The sequence below is a fragment of the Canis lupus genome, chromosome 8 (assembly GCF_011100685.1).
Source record: "Canis lupus familiaris isolate Mischka breed German Shepherd chromosome 8, alternate assembly UU_Cfam_GSD_1.0, whole genome shotgun sequence".
Classification (NCBI taxonomy): Eukaryota; Metazoa; Chordata; class Mammalia; order Carnivora; family Canidae; genus Canis; species Canis lupus.
Window position 1 is genome coordinate 64,404,129 of NC_049229.1, and position 12,459 is coordinate 64,416,587.

The window sequence follows — 12,459 nt, forward strand, 5'->3', positions numbered from 1 at the left end:
CATGCTACTGATCTCCTAGGAGGTTCATGTGCAAAGACTCAAGGCGAGTGAAGAGTCATAAAGGGCACATTCCCAACAATCCCTACAACTCAAAAGCCAACTGGCTTCATTTTCACCCTGGCCACAGAGTCCTCTTGGTTGGGACACGGGAAACATGGTGCAATTTTTGACCAGCAAAGACAGCGAAACACAGGGAAATAAAAGTCATCAAGGAAACAGACAGTTCATGAAATTTATACTTAAAAATTTTAAGAATACATGTGATTTTCCAAGACCATTCATCATAGCACCGAGCCTACTATTCCTTAATAGAAAACGGTCAAATAGCAAATACTCCAGTTAATTTCCCACAGGTATAAATTATGCAAATAGTCATTTATGTCTTCATTTACAATAATCAATAAATAAGAGTGCACATTCGTACAATTTTTTTTACAAAGATCCCTTTTTACAAAGCTACGGCTATATATATATACTAAATAGACAAAATAATCCTTGTTCTACAAAATAACATTTTACTTTTTTTTTCCCAGTAGTTCTCTTAGAGCTCTCAGTATCAATAAAAATGTTCTGACATTGTCCGTGAAGCTTAAAAGAAACTATAGCACTGAATCTGTTAAACATATCACAGAGCTTGGAACAAACTCGTATCACCATCCAAACAGAACAGGCTCTGAAGAAACCGTTTCCAGGCTTAGTCATCTGTCCGGATGACATTTGGCAGGGAACAACCATTTCTCCTATTTGTCTTTGGCTGCGATGCAAGTGATGTGGGCACTAGGTTATGGTGCAATTTCAGGCACAAAAGGCAGGCCTCCTCCTCGGGGCACCTGCCCCGCAGGTGCTGTGCCCACTCAGGGCCACTCTCCGCAAACGTGCCAGCCTTTGGCTAACGGGATCCAATGTTAGCAAATAGCCCAACTTGAGTGGGATTTCTGTACCTGTTAACTGGGGGAGTCTAGAGGAAAGGGGGAAAAGATGGGAAGGGTGGGAAGATCCAGTCCACAGCTCTTTGTTTCTACGGCTGAACTTTGGCACATGGGATGGGTTTCCTTGGCAAACTGCCTCCGACACAGACTTAATTTAAGGGAATCAGTTTAGGTCCAGGAGCCCTGGGAAGCAGATCTCCCCCATCCCACTCTTTTGTTTCCCACCCCTAACGGACTATACTTTTACCAAACCCTTTCCGAAGGCACCTTTATCAAACAATAAAGCCGAAAGCAACGTTCTGAGCTTGGGGTTTCACTTCCAAATACAGAGAGATGCACTTATTTTAAGCAAAGAGGTCAATTACTGAGATTAAAAAAAAAAAAAAACTACTTTGCTAACCCTTGGGTTTTTAAAGCTAGGAAGGACTTTTACAAAGATTTTCCGACTTCTGACCCAGAGAGGTAAATGAATTATTCAAGGTGTCCCAGCAGGTGAACCAGAGCCGGGATGTGGGCCAGTGTTGTCCTACTTTGGAACAATGTCAATTCTCTAGGTTACAGAAACTCCTAGAGTTTCCTTTAAAGGAATGGTTCAATCCTTGCAGGACGTTTAGGAACAGAGGCCTTTGTGGCTGTTCTTCCTCATAGCACAGCCCTGCAGAGGATCCGTTCTTACCGACTCTGCATGGGGCTAAACGAAGTGGTAGCGGCTACAAATGGAATAAACCAATCAAAATATATTTCCGTTTTTGGAACAATGCAAAATCACAACTTTTAAAATTAACACAAAGGAAAAATAAACATTCCTATCTCACAGCCCAACCAATTATGGCTTCATCCAAGAATCCAAATCCCCCATCCCTATTTTATTTATTTATTTAAAGATTTTATTTCTTTACATAGAGAGAGAGAGAGAGAGAGAGAGAGAACACAAGCAGAGGAAGCAGCAGGTAGAGGGAGAGGGAGCAGCAGACTCTGCAGGGAGCCTGACTCAGGACTCAGTCCCAGGGCTTTGGATCATGACCCGAGCCTGAGCCAAAGGATGATGCTTAACCAAATGAGCCACCCAGGCACCCTCTCCATTCCTATTTTAATTATGCTCGGCCCGGCCCAATGAAATGCGTTTGTGTTTTGAAGGACAGTGAGCCTAATTTCCTGCTCTGAAAAAAAAAGTATGTTGGAGGGCACCTGGGTCAGTGGGTTGAGCATCTGCTTCTGGTTTTTGGTTGAGGTCAGGATCTCAAGGTCATGAGATGGGAGCTCCACCTCAGGCTCTAAGCCCAGTGCAGAATTTGCTTGAGATTCTCTCTCCGGCTCCCTCTGCCCCTCCCACCACCTGCACCTGCTCTCTCTCTCAAATAAATGAATATACATATTTTTTAAAAGTGTGTGTTGGGAGTGGAGAGGTGATTAGCGGGGACGGGGGGAAGGATGGGTAGTTAATCGGTGGCTGAAATTTTTGAGGTTAGATGCTGAGATCTTACTGCTACAGTTTCTTTAGAGGCATTCATTGTAGTTGTGAATCTGCAACCATAGGCTAAAACAGGAATCGGGGGCATCTTCAGTCATTTTTACACGAACACGAAGGAGACATTTAAGCAGTTTTGATAAGGAGTTGGGAGTGGTGTGCAGAAATTTAGGAGTGGGGAGGATGCATGATGGGGCCACCAGACCAACCAAGTCCACCACCTTCCCAGCTCTGGGAATCTCCACCCTCAGTTGCAAACTTGGCCAAAGTCTCAAGAATCAGAAACTTATTTTAGGGCATAACTTTATCTTCTAAGCAGTGACGTCCAGGGTGAAACTGAGCATTTGAAAACTAGCGTCCTCTATGTTCTGGGCTCTGGCACTCTCCGGCTCTGTTGTGATCTCATTTTTCCTCCCTGGGCTTTAGCTTTGTCTCTGCAATAACCTCCCAAGGTGGTCCTGAGGGTCCAATGAATAATGGGTACAAAGTGGCTTCAGCTTCCTAATTATTTACTTATTTTTAAGGAGGCTCCACACTCAGGGTGGAGCCCAATGCAGGGTCTGAACTCACGACCCTGAGATCAAGACCCAAGTTCAGACCAAGAGCCAGATGTTCAACTTCCTCTTTAAAAGCCTAGGATTAGATTTGAGACAGAGCAGCTGGTGGGGATGAAAGGGGGCTGGAGAGGCTGCAAGAAGCTCTGGTCAATGGAACATAAGGAGAGGAGGCGACTGCAAAGCTTGGAGAGGAGGGGAATTCAGAGCAAGGAGCCACTTACTGGACACTTACAGCTTTGTGGCCAACTTGCAAGGAAGCCTGATTCATTCCACAAGTATGTACGGAAGGTCTGCTCTGTACAGAAGACACTTAAGAGACCTACGTGATCATCCGGATACCAGGTGACAGAGCAGGGCCTCAAACCTAGGTCTAACGATTCCCAAACTTGCACTTTTTGGATCCCACACCACCTCCGGGAGGAGGAGGAAAGGAATCCTGATGGGTTCAGTGAGGCAGGCCCCTGCAGGATGAAAGATAGACCTGGCTGCTGGGTGCCAGGAATTTCAAAAGCCAGCAGTGGGACCAGCCCCCGGATGGTCGAGTAGTGTTGTGTTTAAAGAACAACGTGGTCAAACAGGACAAAATCCTGGTTGTCTCTTCCCCATACACGAGAACGTCTTCTGGCTTGTTGATAAGACAGCCCTGGGCCGACGAGAACTCTTGCCTGATGCATTTTCATCAAGCTTCTCAGAACCAAGTATAAACACACATCAGTCGTCTCCCCGGCTCTGTGGGGCCTGCTGATTCCAGGCCAGGCCAGGGCGCCCAGGAACTCAGATGGTCCTCCGGCGACTCTCGGAGAAGCAGGAGCTCCAGGTCTCTAAGCCTTGGCCCGATTACTCCCTCACCCAAGCTCACCCCAAGCCCAAGTGGGAGAAATGACAAGGCCTGCCGGCCAGTGGGGGACTCTGAAAAATTAGAGCAGGGAGGGCTGAGCCTCACACGGAGCCTGAAGCCACAGTGCCTGCACTCGACAGAAATGGAAGATCTGGGGGCAAAATGCATCCCAAGCCCATGTTCCCAGGCACCTGACTCCTTTCCCCCAAGCTGTTGTCCTTCTGCAATGAAATGCCTGACAAAAGTAGAGTCGAAAGATGCGTAGACTCAATGTCCAGCAAAGCAGCCAGGTCTCCTTTCTTGGCTCCCTCCCTTGGCTAAGGGTGAAGGCAACCTCAGCACCAATTTTCAGCAAATAAGCATGATGTCACCCCTGCCGGCTCCCAGCCTTCAGCGTTGCGCCCTGGCACCTGGACTGTGTCACCGGAGCCACCCTGCTCACCAGCTGGGAGGGCCAGACCAAGAACCTACTATTGGGTGGCAGCTTCCCACGGCGGCTGCAGGCCCAGGATGTTCAATCTTCCCCTGGTGGTTTCAGCAGTGATTAGGCAATGTCAGGGAAAGAGAAAGAGCCCAGCTGGACCTTGGAGAGCTTTATGTGCTGGCTTCCTGGCAAGAGCATTGCTGAGAAGGTTCTGGCTTGAAACTCCAACGCAACTCACTTTGGGGACTCCAGGATGTGAAGCTGAGTACAGGTGGGTAATTCGGCAGAGATCCCTGAGGAGGATCTCTAAGTGGGATGGTGGGGGCACATCTCCAAACTCCAGCAGGCGTTCCAAAGATTGAAAAACTGAGCTTGCGGGGAAAAGCATCATGTCACGTGACTGCATTCTAGTGCCCTAACCATGGAAAGGGACTAGTTCTCACCAAAGCAGCTCCGGTGGTTTCTGATACTCAGTAAGATACATTCTTCACGTGTTTACTCTGATTCGTGTTTGAGAGGTTAGCTTCCTGACATTGGGAGTCCTGGGAAAAGAGGGAGGAGCAGGGTAGCTTCAGGATGCAGTTGTGTAGAGAATGTGATTGGGAATCAAGAGGACCATATTGGGGTCACTAACTAGCAGTGTGACTAGTCACATCCCCTTCCTGCCCTTCAGTTGTTCTTGCTGCTTGGATGATGTGCTAGACCCTCTCACGAGATCCCTAAAGCTATAGAAAACTCTAGGACTTATAAAGACAGACCAAAGAAGGGGCCTCTAAATGCTTCTGCCTCCTAAAATGCTCACCCCTTCCAAGGAGCAGGCATGCACTGTGTGGGGGAGAGGGCTGGTGGCACTTCGCTGCATCCCAGAAAGGGAGAAGTGGCATCCAGGTGGCTGTCCTGGGCCGTGAAGGTGTACTGCCTGGCTCCAAGTCCTGGTGGGAACCCGTCTTCCCACGGAGGCCACGTCTGGCCAGGACAGGACGCTGTGCTCACCAGGTTCCGCACAGCTGACCAACAGAGAGGGAAGACCCTGTTTGCTGGCAAACATGAGTGGGGACTGCTTGTTTCCTAAATGTTTCCACAGGACACCTCAGACTAGAGCTCGTGGAGAGTGGGAGATCTGAGTGTCTGGGGGCAGGGGATGAATGAAGAAGGAGGGAGGGAAGGAAGGAAGGAAGGAAGGAAGGAAGGAAGGAAGGAAGGAAGGAAGGATCACTTCTTACTTGGGGGGCTCAAGTAGAGCTTTCAAGGGCCATTCCTCCCTCTCTGCCAGCTGGTATGCAATTATGCGGAGGCACCTGGCTGGCCACAGCTCAGCAGGATGGCCACTGCCACTGCCACAGCCCCAGCCGGGCTCAGGGTGGGCTCACAGACACATGCACCGAACAGCGAGCCACCCAGCAAAGCGGCAAGAAGGCTCAAGTGGGATCTGTGGTTCAAGATGGTGTGCTCTCATGCCTCATGAAAGCCCATGAAAATAATAGCAAAGGAATGAAGATAATGGGATGGAGAGGGGCTGACGGTAGGCGAGAGATGCCAACCAATGAGTAGCAGGGCACAGGACTTGACCACCACACACCGGCAGAGGCATGCCATGGAGCAGCCTCAGCTGCAGTCCTACTCCACAGCGGAATCAGGGGGACTCCAACTCAGGAACACCAGGCATAGCAAGGCAGGAGCAAATTAACGAGTCTAAGTACTGACTGTGAGGAGACCGCCTGCTTGGGTCAGGACACAAGCACTCAGGTGTATGCTAGATCTCCAGGTACAGCTCTACAGTCTGTGCACTGCACAAAGGTGCTTGGCTAAGGGAACAGCTGGGAGTTAAAATCTAGTCCCTGCTCTGCTCCTCAAGCCTTGTCCTAGCTCAGGTCTACATCTTGCTGGAGAAAGAGGCAAAAAATGCCATCTGCCAGTAAGCCAAGTACCTATGGGTGGCATCTGCTCAAAGGGGCATCTTTCTCTAAGTCATCCACCCAGAGGGAATGCCTTTTATTGAAACTGCATGAGGACACTACATAGGCCAGTAGAAGCTCTATGTATGTCCCTCTTTCTCAGGCAGGAGAGAAGTGAAAATATCTTGAAAGAAACACAATAAGCCCTAGAGAAAAGACCTGAAATTGATATGTAGGGTACTCCCATGAAGGGTCCAGGTGCTAACTTGGTGACCATACCGAAAAGCCCACCGGTTGATACACAGAGCTTCCAATTTGTTTTCTGATGTGTCACTCTTTAATATGAACAGATCCAAGAACCATCAGGTATTTGAAAAAGCCTGTAATATGAACAACAGAGCCTGAGACTAACCAGGAGAAAGGGAACTTAGAGTAAACATAGATAGCACAGAGGAGCAGAAAAGAATTTCCCCAAACCCCGTCAGGAACATCCACAGAGAGAGAAGAGCTGCATCCATGAAACAAGAACATGACACGATAAAACAGGAACAAGAGAATAGCAACAAAACATTCTGGAAATAAAGCATTAAATATTCAACCAGTACACGAGAAGATAAAGCTGAATGCCTCTCCCTGAAATCAGATCCTGACAAGAAGACTATAACTAGAAAAGATAAAAAATATTAAAGGATTATAGCCTGGAAGGTCCAACATTGGAATAACAGGAGCTTCAGAAAGAAAGGATGTGAACCATCGTAAAAAAAAAAAAAAAAATCCACGAAGTTTCCCACGAGAACCCAGCATGACATCACACCACCTCTGGTGAGGACATGCCACCACCAGAACAGCTCAGAGCACTAAGAAAGGGATCTTGAATGCTTCTTTGGAGGTAGGGAGAAACCCAAGTCACATCTAGAGGCTTGGGGATGTGGATGGTGCCAGAAGTCCTAACAACTATGCTGGGTGGGGGGCAGTAGGAGGGAGTTATTCTTACGAGCAATCCTATACCCAGCTACCCTTGGGTATGGGCAGAATCAAGACATTTTAAGGTATGCAAGATCTTAAAATATTTACGATATTTACTTCCCATGTTACTTTCCTCAGGAAGTCACTAAAAAATGTGCCACGCCAAAAAATAAATAAATAAATAAATAACCCAAAAAACAAAACAAAAGATTATCAAACCAAGGGGGAAAATTTTGGCAAGAAAGGGCGTGTTACCACAGTGCACTGCTTGGCTCAGGCATGAAGGGTCCTTATGCACGCACGCTGAACAGACATGCATGGAATGATGTGACGTAACCACATCAGGAAAACAAAGTGGGGGATGGAGAGGGGCGAGACCCCCATCCACTGTAAGAGTAAGTTGGAGAAAAAAAAAAAAAGAGTAAGTTGGAGACATTTCTAATTTAAAAAAGCAAAACAAGTATAAGCATGTTATGTAGAAAAGCAAAAGCAAATAATAAGAAACAGCTAAAAGGGTTGAAAGTGTTGCTTCCAGGGAACCAGACTTAGGGGACTGCTAGTTTTCATTAAAGGTCATATAGTATTTGTTTCTTTATATACTGTGAATAAATATTACTTGGATAAGAATTAAAAATCAATTCTTAAGAAAAAATTAAAAACCATGGGTTGGTCTTCCCTGTAGGCTTCTCTATCCACCTTTTATATCCAACTTCTTCTTCCATATAAGCCTATACTCAAATGAGAATTTTTTTTTTTTTTTTTTTTGCCTTTAAAGAAGAAATTTGTTTACAGCCAACTGGAACCAAATGATTTTTAGGCATCTTGCCACTGGGTGGTTTTAAATAATATTACATGTTGTAATGGGTGAGAGAAGCAGCCTAAAGAGATTTTTCTGAGCAAGGTCTAGACTTGCAAAATGAAACGATTTGTGTTTGGGTCGGCTCCTCCCTGGTCTTCTAGAGTCTGGTTTAGGCAAGGGCTGCGTGGTGGCAAGGGTTCTGAAACATCACGCACGTGCTCTCTACTACCTGTACCTTTGGGTTTTCAGGGATGCCGGGGAGCTCATTAATTAGCCCATTCTCCATGGGATGCTTGGCCTTCAAGATGGAACCGCTCCAAGCTCCCGGCGGCTTTCGGCTTGGAAGGCTCAGATTTGTTCTAAGAACTAAGAAGGAGAGAAGGCAGGCTAAACCCAGAATGGGATTTGGGCTGTCATCGATTAAAACGTGCTACGTAACTTCCGTGGGCCATGCTGGGACTCGGTTAAACTTGAAACGCGCTGCCTGAAATAAGCAAGCATCTTGGCTTGCTAAGAGAGAGCTGGGATTTCTGGAGGAGGAACAACTGGCGGCATGGCAGCCGACAAGCTGTCCCTACCATCAAGGGCACTCCAAAAGTCACGGGGGACGAGCGTGAAAGCGCATGCAGCTTCCTCATGGGGAAAATAGGAGTACAAAGCAAAGGTTGTCACTGGCCCCAGTTTTTGGTTTTGTTTAAATGAGGACATTTTAATCTCATCATTTAGTTTTTTTTTTTTTTTTTTTCTGGGACCTTCATGGGCCCAACACGAGTTTCCTCAAAGAGGTGACAGCTCATGGTGGCACGGGTGCCCTTGCAAGTCTGTTCCTGGTTGGCTGCGTGGCCTTGGTCAACCTGCTTTGCCTCTCTGGGTTTGGCAGACAAGAGGCTGTCTGAGGCCTCTCCTGACCTAATGGTTTGTGATCATTTGAGTACCACTTGCAGGGGCAGGAAAGATGGGAGGAGGGTCACCATGGCCCTGCATCTTGGAGGGAAGTGGGAGCTGGGGGGTGCAGGGCAGAAGGAAGATGGGAGGGTGGGGAGACCTCACAAACTGCCTGTTCTGGTCTACTTCTCGGGGTACCTTCCAGAAAGTCTTTTCAAGAATCCCATCATGACCGACCACAAAGGATGCCCACGCTGTCGCAGGTGTACGTAAAAGGCAGGTGGCGGCTGGGCCACTCCCAGCTTGAACAGCAGCCCGGACTTATTCTGAGCCCAGCCACTCCTGCGCTCCTCCTCTGGGCTTTTAAGGAGCTTTTGGCAGACCCTGTGGGGCCTTGGAGACTGGCGCAGAGGCCTCGGGAGCCATCAGTAGAAGCTGGGGGTGCTGGTGAGGCAAAGTGGGAGGGATCCCAGGCCCTGGCCTGTGTCTGCTGAGCTGAGAATCTAAATTCTCCCCTACTAAGAAGTCATTTGAAAGGAGGGTTCCGTTGGTGGCAAATATTTGAAAATCACAGCTTTAACCTCAATTCAGCCGATGCAAAAAATTTACATCCTACCCTTCCCAGCTTCCCCCCAAAAGTAGGCTGAGAGAGAGTGCACCACAGCTCACTACACAGCCCCCACGCTTCCCTCGGGCCTCCCGTTCCTGGACACGTGTTCCTGGAGCTTGCAGCTTTGTGCTGCTCGGATACAACCAACAGCCAGATGAGAGCAGGTGCACAGACCCCCAGTGCCTTCACTCAAACCCCGCTCTGGGAGGAGCTCGGGGCAGTTTCCTTCCCAGGGGATGTCTCCCCGTCTTCCCCATCAGGAGGACCCTCCTCCAACCTGCCCTTAGAAACCTGCGTGGGGGGACGAGCCACGACCCAGATTATGGCTAAATATGCAAAGATGCTTCATACCTGACAAAGCAAGGCACTCAAAAGCAAACCCCATCTAACGATCCAGCCAAACACACACCTGAGTTTCGAGGACGAAGCCGAAGAGGAGAGCATGCTTGGGACTTACAGGACACAAAGGACACCGTGGAGAAGCGGGGGGGGCGGGGGCTGCTTCCCTGAGGCCCTCAGCTGTCTGCAGAAGTGCCCCTTCCGAACACCCGAATAAAGTGAAGTAAAAAGAGCTCCCTCCTGCCCCTGGTCAGGGGCCTGTGGTTTTTATTATGCAGACGCGCGCATCAGAGTCTGTTGACGTCCAGCTGTGGGAACAGCAGCAGGCAGTACACCAGAAGCCAGAGGAAGAGAATAAAATACATCAAATCCGGCTGCTGGACAAACTGCGTCAGAGAGTCGCTCTGTGGGCTCTGGCTCTCCGGCAACGTGGCTTCACCCGAGTTATTGGCCTTCCTGCAGGAGGAAGACACAGGCAGGGCAGTTATGAGCAGGTCCTTACAGCTGGATGGCCGCCCCCCTGCCTCCCCAGAGGGCTGAGGGCTTCCCAGGGGGCCGCCCAGCGCTCTGCGCTCTGGTACAAGCTCAGTCCAACTGCACCACCCTAGCAGGGAAAAGCCGTCAGCCCCATGCCGCAGATGGGCATACTGAGGATTGTGGGGTGCAGTGGCTTTGCTTGCTCAAGGCCACACGATGACTAAGCCCCCCATCCAGGACACCTTCCTTTATGCCACAGTGTCCTGAAGGCAGAGCTGCATACTGACAGCACTCTGCTATCCTTAGTGACAGAGGGGGACGCGGTAAGTCATCTAAAGAAATAGAGTTCCCTGATTACAGATCATTTAAAAACAGCCATTGGAGACAGAGGCATGCTCTACCCCCCACCACCAAGTTTTTTTTTTTTTTTTTTTTTGGCTTTGGGATAGAACCTTGAAGATAATGATTAGTTTGACTTTAGCTTGGTTGGATAAGGCCCAGAAGGATGCGGTGGTGACTGACCACAGCTCCCAATTCCCACAACGGAGAGGGATGGGGCCATAATCTGATTGGAAAGGGGTTGGGGGGGGGGTGCGCCTGGGTGGCTCAGTTGGCTATAGGCATCTGCCTTCAGCTCAAGTCAAGATCTCAGGGTCCTGGGATCGAGCCCCATGTCGGGCTCCCTGCTCAGCAGTGAGTCTGCTTCTCCCTCTGCCTCTGTGATCTCTCTCTCTTTCTCTCAATTAAATAAATAAAACCTTAATAAAGAAAAAAAAAAAGGAAAGGGTTTGGGAACCTCTGCTTAGAGCTGCATTTATAGAAGCCAAGAATGTAAGCTTCTTAGGGTCATTTGCGGTGGAGATTATGACAGAGAGAACCACCTCATCCCTGAACTATCTCCTGATGCAGACAGAGGTAAGGCCAACGGGGGATTAAACGTTTGCCTTTTGGTCTGGAAACGGGTTCACATAGGACAATGGACAGACTTTTTCTTTCTTCAAACCTTTTTAAAAAAATGTAAACTATATTTTTTATTACCAAGCTAGTCAACGCTCAAAAACATGGAAAGCAGGACTGCATTTCTCAACCTTCTAGTTTCTTTTTTTTTTTTTTTAACTTTCTAGTTTCAATTTTCAAAATCTCTATCTCCTAAAAGTGAAAAGCACTACTTTCCTAGGGAGGATGTCATGTCGGGTGGACAATGTGAATTAATATTTCCATTTTATGGTAGGTGAGGGAAATAGGTCTTGCCGAGGGAAATAGGTCTTGCCTCTTTCTTAAAAGCCAGATGGGTAGGCTTCTAGGGATTTTACACTCAGAGATGCTGGGCGATATTCAGAGAGGCTTTCCATTCCAATAATCTAAGTCCTTCCAAGCCAACTGAAATCCGGGGCAAATAGTTAAAAAAAAAAAAAAAAAAGTCAGTAAAATTAAGTGATTCGGTCACTTTAACGGGGTTGGGGGCATCTCAGGATTGTCAAGAGTTAGTGAGATTTCTCTGGTCTCCTGTGTTCTAAATGGGCAGTTTTACAGCATTTCAGCAATATCAGACTGGGCCATCTAGTTCTCCAACAGCAAGAAATACTTTCATAGACATCCTGGCATGTTTGCACTCCCTCTTCATGTCTGCTCTGATGCCATAAAACTGTAAAATCAGCTCAGTGAGCTTCTGAGTATTGTACCTGCAGTGGCGACACAGAATGAACACGTTGTCAGGTGCTGCAACACGGGAGAGCACGCACCGCAGCACGTCACTACTGCCCGGCTCCACCCCGCATGGAGTAAATGCACCTGCAGCCTCGGGCCCGGGAGCACTTTCTGCACCGTGTCCTGCCCACCGGGGTCCAGCAATTTCCACTCTCCCTCCTGCTTTTATAGCTCATGCATTTGCCCTGGAGCGGGGCTCTTCTGCATTACCTCGGACTATTACTATTGCCATCAACAAAGGAGAGCTGGAGGGGAGCCACCCCCACCAGGTAGGCTGCATAGTTAAAAAAGAAAAAAAAAATTAAACCCCACAAAGCTGGCAGTGGAGCCACCAACCTGGTTAACATTCGGTTTCTTCGGTCATCCAGATCTGCTGCGTTCCTCAATTGAACATAGCTAAAATGATCCTACAGTGAAATTTATAAACAAAACCCCGCAACCCAATTAGTAAAGATGAAATCTCTGAAACAGAAAATAAAATGATTTTAAACACACAAAGCCGAGCACGCCATGCTTCTCTCAACATTGCAAACATTTTAGTTCCAAAATCAAACTGCTAACTGAT

General features: G+C 48.1%; 1 protein-coding gene across 1 annotated transcript in view; it reads right to left on the reverse strand.

Moving 5' to 3' along the window:
* Positions 1-218: 218 nt before the first annotated feature.
* CLMN (calmin) overlaps positions 219-12,459 on the reverse strand; it is a 115,326-nt gene continuing 103,085 nt past the window's right edge. Inside the window, exons 13-14 of the mRNA XM_038545648.1 lie at positions 12,231-12,301; positions 219-10,166 (exon numbers count right to left, since the gene is read on the reverse strand). Of these exons, the coding sequence (XP_038401576.1) occupies positions 9,998-10,166; positions 12,231-12,301 (240 nt within the window). The 3' untranslated portion in view covers positions 219-9,997. The remainder of the gene's footprint in view (positions 10,167-12,230; positions 12,302-12,459) is intronic.